The sequence below is a fragment of the Trachinotus anak genome, unplaced genomic scaffold (assembly GCF_046630095.1).
Source record: "Trachinotus anak isolate AG129_WGS33_773 ecotype Australia unplaced genomic scaffold, CSIRO_AGI_Tana_v1 ptg000031l, whole genome shotgun sequence".
Taxonomy (NCBI): Eukaryota; Metazoa; Chordata; class Actinopteri; order Carangiformes; family Carangidae; genus Trachinotus; species Trachinotus anak.
In genome coordinates, this window is record NW_027273882.1 from 7520035 (window position 1) to 7541731 (window position 21697).

Below are 21697 nucleotides of genomic sequence, written 5' to 3' on the forward strand. Positions count from 1 at the left end.
TGCTGATCTGGGACTCGATACGACACCGTGCTGGCATGTGGAGGCTCAGGGCGATACAAACACGTAACACTTGGCAACAGCAATGAACTTTCTACACAACCTGTAAACAAACCGTCTCCATTTACTGACTTTATTCTCACTGTTTACTCACTCACTGTTTAGGCCCCTTTTCAGGGTCACTTAAATGTTAATAATGTTAATTCAGAAACTTGCCTCAACAAACTATTAACTTTCAGGAGCTTTGGCCTTGTTTTAGGCTTGTTATCAGTACATTTTTCAAACTCCTGTTTCCTAGAAATTCTGTTTATATTGTATTAAACTTTATTACCCCAATTGTGGTAACAAATGTAATCGCTGCCTGGATCTTTCCCTGACCCTGATCAAGTGCTGTGAGTATAAATGTAGTCATAAAAGGTTTAATAAAGCTGGGGTCACTGCAGGTTCAGTTATTTTGGTGGAAAGCAAATGAAATGTGTTCATCAATGATGCATTCAGTATCAACGTTTCCTCATCATGTTAATAGAAAACATAATCCTGCATTCAAAGCATTTTTTCTATTGCAAATGACTTGTATATGAACAAGAATTTGTATGTCCCGCACATCCCGTCCAATTAAACTGCCTCTCTTAACCAGTATCTCATTGGTTGATATCAATGCCATGCTTTGGCCTTATGTTTTAGGTCAACACCTTGCTTGGACAGGAAATACTTCAAAATATGACTAATGCCACACATCTAAGAGTGCAGCAGCTGGAGAAATCTGAACTCAGCACTGGCAGCCAGATGAAAACGCTGACAGGGCTCGATAAAAGCTTGTAAGAGGAAAAGAAAACATAAGGTTGTGACAGAAGACAGACCTTACAAACTCAAGAAAGCTGGGCCCCCTTCAAAGTGTCATCACAGCATTTATAAAACTTATGGCCAACAGATCAGGGATCAATCCAGAGAGAAAGACCTCAAATTAAGAACTCTTCCTTAATTTGTCCACAAAGTATATTCACATGTATGAATGTGTGTGCGAGTGTGTCATGCTTGATGTGTATCTGAGCGTACGTACAGTAAGTTAGGTAATATAAAGGTTTGTGGTGTGGACCCGTCTCCAGACTCCCGTCCTGTCAAAATGTTATACCAGTGAGGGCCAAACCACCAGCAGCTGCCTCAGGTTGTCTTGGCTTCATATTTTGCCCACCCCAGCTCTACCTTTCCTTCTCTAGTTCATAAAAAAAAAAGGATGGCTCTGTGGTTTTGACGCGTGGGGGATCTTGGCATCTCTCCTGAAACAACTATTAATAACAGGCAGTGGTAATGTGGTTGCTACCACTTTGCTGCCAGGATTTTCTCTGGCTGAGTCACAACCTGCTTTCATCCAGACCTGCAGCCTCAGGGACCTTTGGCCTTGTTCAGATCCAATAGCCCGTAAACCTGCTCTTTCCTCAGGACCTCCACCCAGCGTCAGGCCGCGCAGCTACTGATTTCGTCACTGTTTGTTTGTGCTAAAAAGACATTTAATGAGCGCCAGTCACCTGACTATGTCGCAACCTATTGAACCCAGTTCTGACTTTGGTATCGACTCGCAGTTTATGAGCAAACAAGTTGAATTAAAACAGACAGAATCTGGACCGGTTTTTGTTCTCTAGGACTCTAGTGTGACCTGGCTGATTGAGGCAGATGAGATCAATACATGTTCACACACCACATTCAAACTATCCCCATCACTTATGGCTTGAGCATGGGTCACAGTTAAATTAAGACTTTAACACGCCGTCTGTCTCTGGTTTCCTACCAACAGTCAGTGTTGGTTTATTCTTATCATGACTATGATCGTTCTCTAACCTAAACCAGGTTATTTTTATGGCTAAGCCAAACCTTAACCATAAGATCATCAATCATCAGTCAAATACGTTAGAACATCGTCTTTTGTCTGTTGCTGAGTGGCGACAGAGCGTTTTATTGTCAGTGGAGAGGTGAAAATAGGACTTTCAGTTGTTTATATAAATTTGTCTTTGCAGCACACAAATTAATTATTTTAATTTCTGTGACTTTACATTCATTCATAGATATCGTTATTGTCGATATATTGCTGCCCTTTTCCACCATGGCTACAAGGAGCACAGACAAAAACACAAATACAAAATTGTCACATGACAAAATCAAAACTGTTCTAATTTTGGCAGAAAATTGTGTTTTCTTGTGGGTCTCCGTCAAAATGGGAGGATGGGGGCGTCCCGATAGCCGGGTGGTTAGGGCGCGTACCACATGAGCTGATGCTCTTAGCAGGCGAGTCGTGGGTTCAACTCCCGACCAGCCCGACTCTTTCCTGCACGTCATTGCCCCTTTCCCGTCACTCTCTACTGTCCTATCGATTAAAGGCAAAATGCCCACAAAATAAAAATCAGAGGCTGATTGAGAAATTTGTCGTTCAGTTTACTGAACTTCCAGGCAGCTCTTGGTGCCAGTTAATTTCCTTACACAAAGAACATCATCCTGCAGAAGTTGAACCTTTGATGTGTAGACGAGGTAATCCATCATGGTGAACATTTCATCGCCGTTATTTTCTTGTCAAAGTCTTGATATTATTGCTTGCTAATGTGGTTTTCTGGTGCATTCAGTGCCCAAAATGTAAGAGTGGGTTACCAAATAGCATTGTATTATTGTATTGTAATAATGTGCATTGTTGATTGGAAATCAAGCAGAGAAGAGAATGTTAATTAAATATGGATGTGGTGGGAGTGATGATGAAGAGCTTGTTTGTTTTCTGCCGTAGAAAAGTTGCTCAGAAATCTCAAAGTGTCCATAAACAACGGTGAATGTTTTCAGCTGTAATACTACACAGCAAAATGTTGGCTGTGATGGATTACCTCTGTCAAGTAAGATTTAAGTTGATTTGAAAAGTTCACTGAACCCAAACTAAAACTAATGGCTCCCTGGAAACGAAAAAAAAATAAATCTGCAATTTTACAGTTTGGATAACAATCATCTGCTTTTCTTGGATCACTGATTCATCTGTTTTGTCCCTTCTCACAGGTTAAAAAAAAACATGCGATCCAGGACCTGCACCATGGAGGGTCCAGAGGACGGACACATCCAGCCCACTAAAGGTTTCATCAAGCAGGAGGAGGAAAACACACCAGAGCTGACGAAGAGGAAGATGAAAGTCCAGCGAGAGGAGAAGGACGGGAGGACGGGGGGGACAGCCAGGAAATCTCAGAAACCTGCAGAGAGCAGGAAATCAGCAACGACAGATCTGTCAAAGAAGGACCTGCTTCACCTGCTGGGAATCATGGAAGGAGAAGTTCAGGTGTGAATTAGACCTGTTGAAGGGATGTTAAGCAGTCGCCATAACCCTGGAGCCATAGTCAGTGTGTCAGCAGCTGTTTCAGTGAACCTAGAGCCTCCAGACCTAAAGTACCGGTGCCAAAGTACCGTGTGTCTAAGGTGTAGTAAGAAACAAGGAGCAACACTATATTCCTGAAGTTTAAATCATAAGCAAACACCATTGCTCAAAACCCAACACACACTCACAGTACGAGGGGTTAAAGGTCTGATATGGCTGCTGGAAGCTAATGCAGGCTAATGTTAGCAAACTTTAAACTACCGCCTCAGTTTCCTGATGTTGTGACTTTTTTCCTCTTCTCCTACTCTTAACCTTCATTCTGTCTCTTTATCATTATCCCGTGCTGCCACTTTTTGTGTAAACAAGGTCACATTAAAGCTGCATTAGTTAAGTTTTTAGGCACTTGGGGGCTGAACAACTTCACAGCAAGCTAACAGAGCTAACTTGTTAGCAAACAGCTGCCATTTACACGTGACATTACGTTACATTTACTCATCTGTCAGACGCTTTTATCCACAGTGGAGGAGAGGGAGCATAAGGCTGTAGGACGGAGTTCAAGTAGATGGTGCAGACCCAGATTTGATTCAGGGGCCAGTGGAGGTGGATGAGCAGCAGAGTGACATGTGGCCTTTTGGGCTGTTGAAGACCAGAGGGGTTGCCACATTGTGGACAAAGGAAGGCTGCAGGAAGAGCACTGCACCCAGCAGACACAGAGCAACATGATCATTAATCAATCAGTCCAATATCGACAGTGCTTTTACCTCTATTTTGGTCTCCACCAGCTCCTGAGGGAAATGTCTGTCTCTTTAGCTGCTGAAAGCTCCTCAGTGTTCACCAGCTGCTCTGTAACTGTGTCTGTCTGCTGTTTGCTGCTGAGCAGGTAGAGGACAGAGGTTTTAACACTGCTGGTTTGATGAAAACAGCTGCTGCTGGAGACGAGTGTCCTGAGACTGAAATCTGCCAGAAACTGAAGCTATCGGCAGAAAGAGGCTCAAAAGCTCCGGGGAGGAAAAATTTCATTTACAATAATGTTGTAATGTTGTTACATGTTGAGAAGTGATAATTTGAAAGCCAGACGTTTCAGATGCTGGTGAAGTAACTGTTCATCAATAACCCAATAACCACTCGGCCTTTTAATGACCAGCATGTTAAGTTGCAGTTTTATTGCAGGGAGAGCTGGGCAGTCGAGGACTGTTGTTCTTGACTGAGCTGATATGGAGTACTCATTCAACAGCTTCGTGTGCCATAGCAACTAAAGATGATGAAGACAGAAAATTGCAGATTTTCAGAGACATCCAGTTAATCATATGATTCCTTTTCCCCAGAGCAGTGTGGCGGGCGTGTTATAAACTCATAAAAACTGTGGAGGTTGTGATGGCTGCTGAGACATATTGACATTTCACAGCGTGTGATGGGTTACATTTTGAAAATAACCTTTGCTGCCTCGGCTGCTGCTGGGTTCCAGTCTGATAATGATTTTCTAATGGAAGCACATTTATAAACTCCTCTCCAGAGAGGCAGGTTGCTGCTGCCTCACCCTCTGTTTCCATCCTGCTCATCTGTTTGGGCGTGTTGAATGTTTTCCATTAGCGGCGGGTCGGAGAGAGACCCAACACGGAGCGACGTTTCACACAGGAAGGGCTGTTTTTGTTCTGCTTTGTTTCATATGAGGGCTTTCAAATGCACTGAAATGTAAAAAGACACAGACTCTATGGTTGAGAATGTCATAAAAAGATAATTACAACTGTCAGCCCCATGATATCGAAACTGAAAAAATGGGCTGTTTGAAGGAAAATACAGAAATGGCAACGCAGTTTAATAGAAATGAAAGATTGAGCGATAAAACCAACAGTGTGTCTGCTTCTGCTTTTAACTAAGTATAGTGTGTGTGTGTGTGTGTGTGTGTGTGTGTGTGTGTGTGTGTGTGTGTGCGCATCAAAGCCTGATATGTCTGTTCCTCTGAGCCATAGAGCTCCATTGTGTTCAAAAACTATTAAAAACACATCAGTGAGACTCACTGAGACACACTGGGTGACATGTTCCTTCACACAGCAGCTTATTTAGTTTCAGTCGCCCACACAACGTCCTGTTGCCACAAATACTCACTAGAGCACCAAATGTGGATTAATCCGCCGCTGAAAATAGTCCCCGGCAAACATTATTTCCTACTGTCTGTTTGTTAAAAAACTACAGTGGCGAGTTGGTTGAGAAAGTCACTGAGCCTTTTTTTTTTTTAATGAAACCATTGCAAAAGGCCATAGAATTAAATTGACACCATTGTTTTCTCGGCTTAAACGGTTCAAGCAGACCAGCCGTCCTTCACCTGTATCAAATAGATCAAGGTTTCGTCATGTTTGCCGTCTCTGTGCAGGAATTTGAGTCTCGGCCTTGAGTGAAATGAGATTAGAGTGAAGGGAACAACTCCCTCTGCTGGTGTAAGTCTGGAAGAGGCAGAGGACACGTTTCACTGTTTGGTGATACAGTATCTGCTGATGTGTTGTTAATGTGAGGGAATATCTTGGATCCACACTGGTGGAGTTTGCAGCTTCACATTCAGGTGATGTTATTAGCTGCCAGTCACATCAGACTGTGCCTGTCACTCAGCTGGTGCGTGAGCGTCACTTGAAAAATAATAAAGAAGGTAAACAACACACAACTGCTGAAAACACACACTGTAATTGTTTCTGCTACCTGATATTTTAAAATTTTTTCAGGGCTGAAGCCACAGTTAACTTTTTATTTCATTTTTTTATTTATTGTTTTACCATTTGGCCCTAATAATAATAATAATAATATTAATAATAATAATAATAATAAGAAGAAGAAGAAGAAATGTTATTTCTAATGCACTTTACATTTGAAACAAATCTCTACATGCTAACAAATCTCTAAGTCATTATTCTGTTGGTTGTGAATTAAGCTAAAGTGCTTTACAAATAAAGGCTCATTATCAGTTTAAAAGTGGTTAACTATGACCTCTAGTAACCTCATCAACTGGCAAACAACCACCAATATCATATTAAAACAAAAAAAAAGAAAAAACAGACCACCGATAGTTTTCAAAGGTTCAATTTATTCCAGCATAAAGGTAAAGGAAATTACAGTCACATCCCAAATCAACCAAACACAGGAAACAAATACCTACAAAAAAAAACCAGAGACAGAAAACAAACTGTTGAAATGTTGTGTTAAAGCTCCTCTGTTTCCCAGAGTTCAGTTGTGTGTGTACAGGACATTACAGACTACTGTGTCTCCTCAGGCCAGAGAGGACATCATCGGCCTGCTGAAGTCAGACAGAACCAGACCGGAGACTCTGGAGGCCCACTATGGTTCAGCTGTCCCCACCAAACCCCTGCAGGCCCTGCAGAGAGACGGGCTGCTCGTCCACAGCAACAGGAGCACAGACGACGTGTACGAGAAACCCATGGCCGAGGTGAGTAAGAGAATACAGTGAAAAATGTCCGTTAGGATTAGACTGACGTCAAGACTCTGTGGGAAGTCATGACACAAAAGTTTGGCAGAAAATCCCATATCCCCAACCCCCCCATATCTTTTGTTTTTATGCCTCACAGTGGAGAGGTTGGTGTGAGTAGCTGGTCATATACGCTATATTCTCCTTTACTGTTCAACTATAGTTTCTGTTATTTATGCACGGGAATGAAGTGATTCTTTCAAAGAAAATGAAAATCTGACTCAGAAATTTGTCTCTGTTTTTTCTGTCATTAGTGCCAGATTACACAATTCTTTCCAGCAAACATTCAAGGACTTTATGGACCCATAAAATAAAGCAATACCATTTTATTTCTCAACATGAAAGTCAAAATGCTGTTTCAAAGCTGTCCCCACGCTGCCAGGAATACATTTCAGGTGGAGGATTACTGAATCCTGATGGAAAAATACTGCAATCTGTCTACAAGTCGTAACTTTGAATGTAAACTTCTCCAGTGTTGTTAAAACCCCCAAAGTCCCAGAAAATAATACATATTGAAAACATGACCTCAGTGTCCTCCATTGGAAACTTCTTATAAACATCCACCGAAATGAATACAGTTACGTTTCAGAGGTTAAATATGCATCAATAACTTGTTTAAACTGTTTTCAGAGAGTCTACAGAGGATATACGGAGGACAAATGCTGTCGAAACTTTTATTTTGGTGGTTCATGGCAGTTGAAAATATAATTTGCTATGCTCAGTGAAGTCTGCAGGGAGTGATACAGTAAAAAGGCAGAACGAATGTGCACAGAGCGTGAAAATATCTGAATAAAGCTCTTAATTGTGTGGAGCGAGTCTCTCTGCTCATTGTCATCCCACAAACACACACTATCACCACAGCCGTGGCTAATGGTGTGGGATACTGTGAGCGCCAGCTGTTGGTCGTGATGAGTGTTGACGTGTCTCCCGTCAGTTGGACCGTCTGGAGGACAAACAGAAGGAGACGTACAGGCGGATGTTGGAGCAGCTGCTTCTGGCCGAGAAGTGTCACCGCCGCACCGTCGTGGACCTGGACAACGAGAAACGCAAGCACGCCGACTTCATGAACAAGAGCGATGACTTCACCAACCTGCTGGAGCAGGAGAGGGAGAGGTGAGGGCTGTGTGTGTGTGTGTGTGTGTGTCTGTGTGTTAGAGACAAAGTTTACATGAACTCTGGGATCATTCAGGATTAGGACCGGACATCAGCTGAATTTTTTAGTTCTAGATTTCTTTTTCCAATATCAAAAAACAAAACGTACATACTTTTTATTTCTCAAAGTGAGATATAAATTTAAAAAGATGTAGCTTTTATTTTAACCTGTAAAAAGTCACATTAGCCGGGTTTCTGTTGGAGTTCTGAGCAAAGCAGAGGTGATTTATTTATTTATTTGTTTTAGAAATGCCAACAAGATACATTGTGAATGGTTTATGTTTCTGTTGAGTGATGCTATGTGAAGGAACCTTTGGATTCCTGAAATCTGTCAATAATCCACATGTGTTTGATGCAAACATGCCTGAACACGGCAGAATTCAGATGCATGTTTATTCGCCTGGTAGACAGCATCAGATAAGACCCAGAGCAGGGTTGCGGACGATGGATCTGATAGGAAGGGTGATGAATCGAGCCTTATCGAGCCATCGCAAACATGCAGCGTTGTGCTCGGCTCCGAGTGAAAGACTCTGGGTTCTGAGCTGCAGGAGACTTTCAGAGTCTCTGCTCAGTGTTTTTTATTTGATTACACTTTCTATTGAATTATACTGATGGGCTTTCCCACAGACCGGACCAACCTCCTGCTGAACCAAAGTCCATTCAATCCAGACGTGATTTTGCATCACTTATTATGAGTGGGGACAATGTGACACGTGCTGGTCCCACAGTTGGTAATATTAACCTGTGTAATTCACTCCCATCTCATCACAAGAACCATGAGGTCATCACCATGATATAACGAGTTATCATGGAGAAATACAGTGTGTAGTCAACAGTCGACTCACATACTGTGTTTGTTTTTATAATGAGCTGGGAGTAGTATCCCAGCAGGCACTTGGACGTCAGAGTAACATCAGAGAGACGTTGGACTCTAACGACTCTAACACTGGACGGATGTTAAATTCTGTTTGGTTAACGTCAAACTTGTTTAGGAGACGTTGGGTTTTCCTGACGACTGGAATGTCTGTATTTTATATGTGAAGATGGCGTCGGTGTGAGACGTTTGGAAGACTTTGGATTTTTAATTAACAACACAACTCAAAACCAACAAATTACCAACATCAGCTGTCGTCAGTATTCTACGTCAAATCAACACCAGGATCAAACTGACACTGAATTCTGGTCACCTGACACTGCAGCCTATATTCTAACAAATACCAGTGTCTAACAGTGTTGGTGTCGAGTTTCGTGCCTACAGGGATGAAGTCTTTCTTACATTATGGACCGTTTATTGGCTTTTTTTTACATTGTGGCTGACACTGTAAATAAAGATGGACGTATGGACCAACAGTTTCTGTCCCAGACTGTAAACATGATTATTTCTGCTGTAAAGTTGGACATTTGAACATGGGAGTCTATGGAGACTGACTCACTGCTGGAGCCAGACTCTAGTGGTTATTAGAGGAACTGCAGCTCTCAGCTCTTCACTGTTGGCTTCATTTTTCAGCCTCGGAGGTTGCTGCTTGGGCTGACACAGTTCCTGTCCTCTGAACATGTGTAAAATTGATATGTAGACCTTTAAGAACCAGGAGCACGTCTCGTTGAGAGTGTTGTGAAGAGCCACACCACGCTATGAAAACGCTGAGGAAATCAGGGACTAAGAAAAGAAAATTGACTTCAGTGTTATCTTGCCTTGTCTCTATATATGGGCCTGCTCCTCCATGTGATGTTAGACATGCTTAAAGGTTACGAGCCTCTCAGAGACCCTGCTGTCCTGTGGGTCACTTAAACATCCAGAGAATCGGCCTCTTCAGTTTTTATGCTCCCTTCCTTGAATAGTCTCCTTGTAGGTTTTAGATGTGTTCAGAGTTCCCCTTCTTTCAAAAGCAGCTTTCAAACCTTTCTTTTTCTGTTTCTTTTCAATCACAGGTATTGAATTGAACACTGTGATCCAAGCAGGTTAACACAAACCAGCCATAGGAGGCAGATGACCAGCGGAAATCTGCACAATAAAACATCACGTCATAGAATCCCTCACATCTGCTCGCCACGCTCCATAAAACGTCAACTACTGTAGTAACGCGTCAGTGCACCTCAATCACCTCCACTGGATCTCAGATCTCTGTTCATGGCTCATAGCGACATCCTTCAAACCTTGTCTGATTACCTTTATTTACTCAGTGCAGGTTTGATGAGCACGAGAGCAGCGTTACAGACCCATCAGTGCTCACAGTGCTCACAGTCAGCACTGATTTGGGGATTTTACAGGTCAGAGTGAAAACACATCTGCCAGTCAGATTCTCGCTGATGAGGTGTGCTTCAGCCGCGTGAAGTCGCCGTGCTCTCAGCTCTCAGCTCTCAGCTCTGTCTGATAACACATTCCTGTCGGCTGCAGTCAGCGTGCTGATCCGCTGCAGGTGATATCATGAATGGACTCTGAATGCAGAGAGGGTGATGTCATTCCCCAAAGAGATGCTGCTGGACGATTAGAGGCTCTGTTTGCATAACAGCTGTCATGGCCTAATGCAACTGCACAAGAACCTGCTGCAAAAGGTACCACCAGTATTTTAGTCTAGTAGTAGTACTGCACGGAAATTTGACTTGTCATATGTGTAAGAGTCTGTCTTTGCTCTTTTAAATAAAATCTACCCAACAAAGGCTTTGTTGAGGCTTTGAGTACATATGGCAGACAGAGGAGTCAGTTGTTTTAACTTTAATAATAAAAACTAAAGTGAATTAAAAGTTCAGACCTTTGGATGGCCCACAAAAATGTATTAATGTCATGACATACATTATATTTAAGTGAAAACATGCCTGAAAGATCAGTAAAACCACACCAGTGGTTTCTACTCATTCGCTACAAATCATATTTACACCACAGCTAAGCATGTGGCAAAAAGTGGTGCTGTGTTTTAGAAAGTCAAATTCTACCATTCCAGACATCCTGTGGTTTCAATCCATTTTTACAGCATGAAAATTTTAATTCCTTGATATTTTTTTGTTCCTTAAGCTTCAAGCCTTTAGTAGTTAGTTTTCATACAATACAGAAATGAATGAAAGTCAATGTATGTGAGTGTGGAAAGGTTGGGGAAATATGTAAAATTAAATTAATATAACTGTCAAAAAAGTCAGCAAATATTAAGTATACATGATTTATAGGTAAACTTGCAGTAACTGTTTTTTTTTTTTTGTGATAATTTCAGAATCAACATTTTTAGCTGAAAAACATAATCGAATTAACATATTTGCAGCTGCAAATTAGCAGTACGTGCCCAGGGTTGCAACAGGACAAAAAACAGTATTACTCTCTAAATTGTTTTGCTTTATCATACGGAACAATGACTTCTAACTGCTAGGCCACCCTGAGGCCCCTGATCCCAGTCTGGTTGGGGTTTATGTGGTCTGAGAGGTTAGGATTTAAACCAGTAAACCATGTCTGTCTTCAGAAAAATGTAGGTTTGATCCTCTGTAATTTCACAGTGGCGGACGATTCTGTTTCATGTTAAAATGCAGCCTAGAAAAATCCTGCCTTTACCCCCTAAATAGTCAACAACAACTGGGCCTCCTCAGTGTCAAAGCGTTCTCGTTGACTGTTCTGAATGTTAATAAGGATGGTAATTATTGCAACTATAATTAGCTTCAGATCAGCATATTCCGGTCTGATGTGTTTGCTGTGGGCTCCGTTTTATGAGTGTTTGGGGCTTTCTTCGCTCTCTGACGGGCTTCTGTCAGGGCCGAGGCTATGAATAGATCCGAACAGAGAGAGCCTTTCTGCAGAGCCATCATCTGCCAACGAGGTTATAATGACAGATACTCTGAGTCCTGGGAGCCAAGAGGAGAAATCTGAGTTATACATCAGAGGAATTATTATACGTTTGCAATTTCAAGCTGCAATTGGCAAGAGTTTTGAATCAACATCCACTCATTTGTGTTAATCTGTAATGGAGTCTAAATCACAGAGGACTGCAAAACACTCCTAACTGAGACGTTAGTATTCTTCATTTTGATTCTGTAATATTCTGGTGTTGGGTAAACTCATGTAGCAAGACTTCAGCCTCAGGCCAGAGGTGCTGCTTCAAGTGTTTTTTAAGATGACAGCCAATCAAAAGTCAGGATTCCCAAAGGTCTTTCTGACCTGACAGATTAGATTTTCTCTGTTAGCTTGACGAAATACAACTGCGACAATATAACCACTTTGGTCCAGACTGAAATATCTTGGAAACTATTAGATGGATTACAAGCAGCAAGGAAAAAGATGCAGTTAGACAGGAACAGTTCAGTCGACAGATTAATAGGAAAGAGACGTGGGCAGGTGCAGAAGCAGGTTCAGGTTTGGTACAGGTGGAATTGGCTGGATCGCAAAGGTCCAGGTGACAGAGGAGGTCCTAGTGGACATGTGGTGGACAGGTTGTGAATGGCAGATCTGGAAACTTGCTAACAAATGTGATGAGAAATGGATGTGGACAGGGACGGGGGGGCGGACGGCTAACACGTTCAAAATGTCCATTTAATAGTCGGTGAGATATTTTAATCTCTGTGGTTTGTTTTCCTCAATGTGACCATTAGTTAGTTATTTAATGGTGTTTTCTTTGGCCAGCAGTGGGAGGTGTCTGAGGAGGAGGAAGTGGACGTTTGGATGAAGTGGATCAGGAGATACTGGGAATATGATTTTTTATATTGTTGTTGGTCTTTTGTTTCTTTTCTCTGATTTTACTATTGAACTTCTCCAGAGGCTCTGATTCTCTCTTCTGATTGGCTGACTGACTGAATATAATACAGCAGATTTCAGGTAAACACTCAGAGAAACCAAATCCTGCAAGGTTGGATGGTGGGTCCAGGTGGGCGGGGCTTGGGGCGTGGCTTAGGTCGGTGACTGCTTTGTTGTGACATCACAAAGTTCCAGAAGTCCTGACGGCTGGTTTTAAGGCTCAGTTTCTGAATACAGGCTGTGTGCATTTCTCTGTGGACTGAGGCTTTGATACTTTCACAGTATTAATATAGAACCTAGACCTGCTTTCTAATCACAAACACATGGACATCTACCTTTAGACTGGATGGGACCTTCTTCTTAACTTCTACAACAAATAGAACCATCATGTTTTCCTTTGCTTCATCACTAGAAATACACTGAAAGTTTTCTTAGAGGTTTTTATCCAGTAGGATTTGTAATGTAGGCAACACAAGATGCAATTTCTTCACACATCTGCAAAATTACAAGCAACAAAAGTGCAAGTATCTAAGCCACCAAACACATGTAATTAATGTACAAAGTGCTCCCCACTCCCAGTGATATTTATATATAACTTTAATTTGGAGTAATGAAGAGCAGTGATAGAAAGCCTCTGCATCTGTAAGCTCTTTGCACTGCTCATATTTGGCTCATTTAGGAGCCTCTGCAATGCAAACCACAGGCCTCCTCTGCCGTCTGAAACCATGATCTCACACACATACAATTTAGCCACTATGGGGAATTTATATCCATGTCCTCTCCCTTTGCACGATACAGGGGGATTATAATGAGAAAGGCTGTGCAAGTCTGGCATTGTCCTCTGCAAAACAAAGACAAGTCTCGCCTTGCATTGTTGCCTTGTTTCTATGGAAACGCTGCTGGGCTGCAAGATGGACAGGAGACAGTTATGTAAAACTGGAGTAACATTTTAGCCAAAGGAGAGGAAACAGAGCAAAAAAGAAAAAAGAAATGCTTGAACTTCAAAGTGGTTTCATGTGTTAGGTCATACCTGCTCCCCGGTCGTGCCTCCTCCCCCGAGGGAGAACAAAACAGTTAGAAAGAAGAGGAAGAGCCTCCCCCTACCCCACAGGGCTTGAACCCCTCCTCCTCAGTGTCCACACAAGGGCAGCGCCTCTGTGCACCATATATGGAGGGTGGGTGACATCAGCAGCCAGCGGAGCGGTGCTGTTTAACACAACATGCACCTATTTCATTGTCCTCTGATGACATGTTTGGAATGTGATGGCTAATTCCCCGCGGAGTCGGGCCCCTCCTTCCTTCCCTCTCTGACCCTGTGAGACTCTCAGCAGCAGCAGCAGCAGCAGTCTGGCTCCTGCTCAGCCTTAGAAACACTCTCAGATATGGATCAACCTGCCCTGCATCCCAACTTGTTGGTAAGTTTAGCAGAGTTTCGGGGGAGAAGTTTTTGACAGAGGAGGAGCAGACTGTAAAGGTCTTTGTGCAGATTTGGTTTTTGATACAGGCTTTCAGACATCCTGTTGCGCACTATTGAGACCTGTTTGTGTACCCAGGAGTCTGATGTGACCGTGCATGCCCCATGTGAGAGGGAAACCACAGACACACACAGACTCCTGCAGAGATTAGTTAAACATCCACCGACATTAACTCAGGCAGGTTGAAGTTTCAGAACTTTGTTGGCAGCTCTGCGGAGCCTCTCATTATTCCTTTATCCAGCTGGTTTGGTGCTTTGAGGCAAGTTTAAATCTGTGAAGACTCTCAGGGGTTCAGGTAATCTACAAGTGCCATATCAAGATAAGTGGAGTTATATTATTCATTCTTGTCTGTTTTGTAAAGGTTGGTTGGTTTGTTTGTCTGTGTGCACAGTATCAAAAAGAAGTTAAAACACAGGGTAATATTCATACAATCACAAGAGATGTGCAGGTAGTTTCATCATCGCAATAAAATCACATTTCAGAAACAAAATATCAACATTCATCATTCATGCGCTCATCTGTGCAAACCAGAAACTACAATACTATTAAAAGTAGACGATGATGACAATGATGAATTTCTTCATGTGTTTTTAAAACATCTGGAGATAAGTACACAAAATGACTTTCAGACTGAACGCAGGTGAACTTTAGATGCGGCTCAATTTCATATAAAGTCAAAGAGCTGAAAGAGTTTCCTGATATACTTTGTAAACTTAAAGAGACAAGAGGAAAAAGGGAAGAGACTGGAGGAGGATCAGTTAGAGGCTGAGCTGCAACACACACACACACACACACACACACACACACACACACACACACACACACACAAACAAACAAACACACAGTGTTGTGTCTGTGCATTTGGTACATTGAATCTTTGGCATGTCAACACAGAGACTACAAAAACAATCCAACATTGTACTCACACAAATAACACAAAAACACAAAAAGTTTGATTGCATGTTAAAGATGTGAACCAGTCATACAGGATAAATTCCAGTGCACACAGTGGATGTCTAGATCATCTTTATTCATCAGTAGTCATACAAGAGAATAACACGCCGTGTTTTACATTGCACCTTCCTCAGGTTCACCCATTGCATGATCAGCAGCAGGTGTATGCTCTTGATTACCAATGGTCCATTACATAACATGTGACACAAACATTTACATATCTAAATCCATGATATCATCTATCATATATAATATACAATTCATTCAGAAGAATAGACTATTTCGAACACTGCAAAATGTGCTTTTTGTTGTACTGATCTAAGTGTGAGTCATTAGTCGGATATAGATCAGTGTTTGCCCCATTTCTTTACATTTGACAAGCTGTAAAACTGTTAGAAGCCTTTTAAAACCCCAGCTCTAATAGGAGTATTATCAGCTTCTCATCTGCCATGAAGAGCTGGGTAAGTCACAGAAGAATTAACTAAATCCCACAAGCTCCTAACTCTCTAAACTGCAGCTGTAATTCTTCCCTTTAGTGAACTCTAGACAGGACTGGGTAATCTCTGTCAGGGAGAATCACCAAAGTTCAGGCCCTAATGTGCTTCTTTTTTTAATTTCCTTTGTTCCCTTGGTTATCCTGCTGCTGCCATTTATTCTGCTTGCCTGCCTCACGCAGAGTCTGCTCTGGCTTTTCTAGAGATGAGCCCAATCTTTCCCCTGCTGATACAAGAATAAAGGAAACTGTAGTTAATCATTGGAATTTGGTCACCACATGTCATGGGAGGAGCTGTCAAAAGCAAACTTTCTCACATGAGGATACAGAAGTGCTCGATAATAACTGACTATTGCTTTTCTGCATCCAATGATTCATGATTGTAAGCATGTTTGTCAACATTTTGATGTAAAATTGATTCAGGATTGGTGGCATCTGCATTGACACAGTCTCATGTTATATGTTTGATATTGAATTGAACCCTCACATCTTGTATTTTATTCTGTCTGTCTCTTAGACTCAAAAGGCTGCTGGAGCAGGAAAAGGCCTACCAGGCTCGTAAGGACAAGGACCACAACAGGAGGCTGGAAAAGGTCAGAGCGGAGCTGGTAAAGCTCAAGTCCTTTGCCCTGATGTTGGTAGACGAGCGGCAGCTGCACATTGAGCAGATCGACCAGCAGAGCCAGAAGATCCAGGACCTCACTCAGAAGCTGCAGGAGAAAGAGCAACGATTGGCAGCTGTAACTGACGCCGCCAAGGAGGACGGCCAGAAGGTCCTCAAGCTGGAGGCCGAGCTGGAGCACAAAGCAGCCAAGTTTGCTCAGGAGCATGAGGAGATGACCGCAAAGCTGGCCAACCACGAGTCACAAAGCCGACAGCTGAGGCTGAAGCTGGCGGGACTTGCACACAAGATTGAGGAGCTAGAGGAGAGCAACAAGGTGCTGCAGAAATCAGAGGAGGACCTGCAGGAGCTGAGGGAGAAGATCAGCAAAGGGGAGTGCAGCAATTCATCTCTCATGTCCGAGCTGGAGAATCTGCGGAAGAGAGTGCTGGAGATGGAGGGCAAGGACGAGGAGATCATCAAAACAGAGACTCAGTGCAGGGAGCTGAGGAAGAGGCTGCAGGATGAGGAGAACCACAGCAAGGAGCTGAGACTGGAGGTGGATAAACTGCAGAAGAGGATGGTTGAACTGGAGAAACTGGAGGGGGCTTTCAACAGAAGCAAAACAGAGTGCTCTCAGCTTCATACAAACCTGGAGAAGGAGAAACGTGTTGTGAGGGATCTGGGTGGTGAGCTGGAGACAGTGAAAACCCGGCTGAAAGAACTGGAGTCATCAGAGTCAAAGTTTGAAAAGGCAGAAATGGTCCTCAAAGACGATCTTATGAAGCTGAAATCCTTCACTGTCATACTGGTGGATGAAAGAAAAAACATGGCCGAGAGACTTAAACAGGAAGAACAGAAAAGTGATGATTTAAGTAAGATGTTTAAGGCAGAGCAAGGCAAGGTCACAGAGGTCACAGAGAAGCTGATTGAGGAGAGCAAAAAACTTCTCAAATTCAAGTCAGAGATGGAGGTTAAGGTGACAACACTCACTAAAGAGAAAGATGAGTTAAAAACTAAACTTGCAAGTGAAGAGGAAAAGTGTAGGGAGCTTAATAACAAGATAAGAGGTATGAAAATAAGAATGGACGGACTTGAGGAAAAAGAGAGGGAAATGCAGAGAAAGTGGGCCAACAAGGACAGTAAGAAAAATCCGGATGACGACAACAAAGTAAAAGAGCTAACGCTAGAAATTGAAAGACTTAAGAGCAGACTCAAACAACTCGAGGTGGTGGAGGGAGATTTAATGAAAACAGAGGACGAGTATGATCTGCTCGAGAAGAAATTCAGAACAGAGCAGGACAAAGCAAATGCCCTCTCTAAGCTGCTGGAAGAAATGAAAAGTCAGATTGCAAGAAACAAAGCGATAGAGAAAGGTGAGGTCATGAGTCCTGAGGCCGAGCTGAGGATTCGCTGCAAGATGGAGGAGGCTAAAACCAGAGAGCTGCAGGTGGACGTGCAGGCCCTGAAGGAGAAAATCCACGAGCTGATGAACAAGGAGGATCAGCTCTCCCAGCTGCAGGTGGATTATTCCGTCCTGCAGCAAAGATTCATGGAGGAGGAAGAGAAGAAGAAAAGCATGAGTCAAGAAGTGGACAGCCTTACCAAGGAACTTGAGGCCACCAAGCGCTACAGTCGTGCCTTGAGGCCGAGCATGAATGGTAGGAGGATGGTTGATGTCCCAGTTACCTCCACAGCAGTGCAGACAGATGTGATAGCCAGTGAGCCTGCTGAGGATGAGACGACAGCAGGCTTTATCCGAAAATCAGTCCTTGAGGAAAACCACTTAATGAGCAATCTCAGACAACGGGGTCTTAAGAAGCCAACAGTCCTTGAAAGATACCCTCCAGCATCTGCAGAACTTGGAGAGAGAAAGTCCTGGGTACCTTGGATGAAAAAGAAAGAGGCCATCACTCTCACTCAGACCCTTCCTGAGAAGACCAATGGGGCTTCCTTGCTTCCACCGGAAATGACCATGTCCCGAAAGCCTGGTCAGCCACTACACATCCGAGTCACCCCAGATCACGAGAACAGCACTGCCACATTAGAGATCACCAGCCCTCGAGCTGAGGATTTCTTCTCCAGCACCACCATCATCCCAACTCTCGGTCTACAGAAACCTCGCATCACAATTGTCCCTAAGCCTACAACTGTGAGCTCAAAGAGCAAAGCCTGTGATGCGATGGGAGGTCTTGACCGAACCAAATCTCCAGTCACAATAACCACAATCTCCAGGGCCAAGAGTCCGGAGAAGACCAATGGCAGCAGCTCAGGCAGCCTTCAGTCTCCTGTGTCCATCATCACAGTCAGCACTACTCCTGTGGCTGAAGTGTGTGCCTCACCTGAGCCTCACGAAATCACCGCAAGGCGCACGGTGATCAAGATGACCCCAGAGAAACAACCTGGGCCTGCACCTGTCAGGAAATACAACACTAACAGCAACATTGTCACAACAGAGGACAATAAGATCCACATCCACCTGGGTCCACAGTTTAAAAGGCCCTCTGAGGGATGCAATAGTCCCATGTTGAAGCTCAAACCTCTTGGCATGAGCTCAGAAAGCAAAGAAACATCAACAGGAACAGTACTCCGCTCCCCACGACAACCCTCAACTGGAAAGACGACTCCAAGCAAAATGACAAGCAGCATAACAATCACACCCATCACCTCCGCAGCCTCCAGGCCGACACAATCAGTGGTGAGAGCGTTGGTGCTCGTCATGTCGAGCATCTGCCATCTGTCTTTTTTTTTTTTTTTTCATTTTCATCTACAAACAAAAATGTCTGAGTGATATTTGATATTTTTACGTTTCAGTTGCTTCTGAAATGTTTCAAAATGAAATCAGGTGGTGTGTGCTCCCTAGATAGCACTCTCTCCAGGTATAAAACAGCAACTTTATAAAGAATATGACCTCACTGGTATGAACTAACACTGGAATGATCTGACATGCATTAGATCCTACTCCACAGAGGCCTTTCTAAGGGTCGTATATAGGCAAACACAAATTTCCCAACTGACAAATTTTCTCCTTTTAACCAAACACAGGCACAAAGTGAACAGTTTGACCTTTGCACTTTGAGCACTTAAAAATTACAGATTAGCAACCATGTTCAAACTTTCAGTATGTGACCAAACTTGACGTAAATTAATATCCAAGAGAGACAGTCCTAGTCAACACTCACACTGGTGTGAATGGAACCAGTAAGCACTGATTTTGTGACTTGAGGGTCAAAGGATGTCGATACATAACTTATGTCAAAAGCATTAAATGACAATAGAGAGCTGCAGGAATGAAATTAGTTGCATTGTAGCACCTCTGGTTCCTTCGTCCTGAAGTCTGTGGGTTTTGTGAATGGTTTTTGGTTATATGGCTGAATTAAGGTCTGTGGTTAACACAAGCTCAGGACATTTTTACATTTTGTTCTACTACATAAAAGACATCAGTAAATACCTCGGTTATGATTTCTTTAAGCTTTTACGTCTCGTAAAAAAGATCGGTTGCTAACAGTTGTCTAAGTGACAGAGGTTGTCGGGGCGTTAAATGTCATCACAACAAGCACGAAAACCGATTTACTTGTATCGCGCTTCTGCAAACTATTACTAACTTTGTCAGAGAAAAAACTTTTGTAGAAGAGCTCAGAGCTAAATCAAACTACAAGTTGGAAGTTTAGTGGTGGTGACGGTGAAGTCATGTGACCGCGGTGTAGTTGGTTTATAGCCTAACATTAGCTTTTTACTTCTGCTGATTGTATTCAGGCTTCAAACATCATAGAGTGGTGTCATTAGTGAAGATTATCCTGCTGAAAAAAATATGCAATAACTGCAATAAACCAAAGGCCAATGTAAAAATCCCACTGGCTTTTTGTTGAGGGAACCAGGGTGACGCTAGCATCTGGGTTAGCCTACAAAAATATGTCCAGCCACATGTTTCATGTTTCATGTTTTTCATGGTTTATATTGTTTTTCTTTCTTTACTATGACATCATTTGTCCACCATACAATTCGCTTGGATGATAACCTATCATTCAGTGATTGTTGAAAAACAAACTCAACATTAGATTTACAAATCACCAAAACCATGCTTACTGGGGAGTTCACCTTTTATTTAAGTGCAACCTCTGCTTCTATAACACAGTGACATAAAACCCACTTTCTTTCTGTTTCAAATCCTTTCTGTTGTTTCGTTGTTCACCCTCCAGCCCAGTTCGGATGTGCAGTCAGCTCGGAGCGCGGCCACGCGGATCCCTGTGTCAAAAGGTATGAAACCCACCAGCAAGGCGGTTCTGGGAGTGTCGACGGTGGCGAGGTTAGAGTCACGGGCCGAGAGCCAGTTGATGAAAATCGAGCTGAGGAAGTCGACAGTGTGCGGGCCTGCCTCTGCAGCGGGAGGCAAGAGCTGAGGGCTCAACACGCTGCCATGGCAACGACTCGATGTGATCATCTCATAATTGAGTTTGTTGCTGAATCTGCTGCCAAATGTGAGATACAGGCCACATCAGCACACACACACAACTGGGACTTTGTGTGTGAGGCTACCTTGTACAACAGCTTAGCTTTCCAAACACTATTTTATGACATTCAGACATTCAGTTTGCAACTATACATGTTGTCACATATTTTATGTAATTTAAAGGGCAGGTTTTTAAGGTTTAATTTTTATGCACCTGTCTTTGCATGTGAGATCGATTTTGATTACCTTCATCTTGGTGATTCTTGGCAGTAGGTCTAGACTTTTAATCTCATCATTCATATTTTTAATAGCATGCGTCTATTTCACCACAGCTTATGGAGGTTTCCAGTCACTGAAGCACTGTGAATTGTTTGTGGAGTATGATTTGCCATCATCTGTGACAGGCACCAAAATAAAAACTATTTATCTCTGAACCAAGTATGGCCATTGCTTTGTAGCTTTCATTTTATGTGTGTGTATGTTTGAGCTTTGTGTGAATTAAAAAGCAGTGAGTATCAACCAGGAAACCTCCATAATATTAACCCATCCAGCTAAACAAAGCACAGCTGAACAGCCATGAAAACTAATTTTCAGAGCTCACATGTTCATGTACGCTTCATGTAATGATTCCATGGCATGTGTGAAAACAATAATACATCTTAGAAAAAGGTATGAAACTCCAAAATATATATGTACCGTGGCTAGCACATCGAATTATAAGTCTAAAAAGAACAAAACAAGATATTTTTGAGTAGTTATCAGTGGGAGGTTTTCAAACTGTGAGGCATCAAAAATATGGGCTGCTTCTTGGAGTCATAACTCACACACAGACATTTTCAGATTGTATGTGACTTACACTTCCCAGTGTCATTTTATAAGATGTCCATCTACACCAATACACACCCATTAAAAATCACAGGAAAAAGACTCTCTTTGTTACTTCAGAACTTGCCTGAGAATCATCGAGTGTTTCTTTTTTCTTCAGTATCACAGTAATTTAGTGATCGTTGACTGCACATCAGTGAGTTCACTACCAACAGGAAGTGCTAAGTGCTAAT

General features: G+C 42.7%; 1 protein-coding gene across 2 annotated transcripts in view; it reads left to right on the forward strand.

Moving 5' to 3' along the window:
* Window positions 1-21073, forward strand: part of filip1b (filamin A interacting protein 1b) — a 35314-nt gene extending 14241 nt beyond the window's left edge. For both annotated transcript variants that reach the window (XM_071467520.1, XM_071467521.1), the window contains exons 2-6: window positions 3025-3298; window positions 6594-6767; window positions 7741-7919; window positions 16106-18887; window positions 20389-21073. In XM_071467520.1, the coding sequence (XP_071323621.1) occupies window positions 3038-3298; window positions 6594-6767; window positions 7741-7919; window positions 16106-18887; window positions 20389-20589 (3597 nt within the window). In that variant the 5' untranslated portion in view covers window positions 3025-3037 and the 3' untranslated portion in view covers window positions 20590-21073. The remainder of the gene's footprint in view (window positions 1-3024; window positions 3299-6593; window positions 6768-7740; window positions 7920-16105; window positions 18888-20388) is intronic.
* The last annotated feature ends 624 nt before the right edge of the window (window positions 21074-21697 follow it).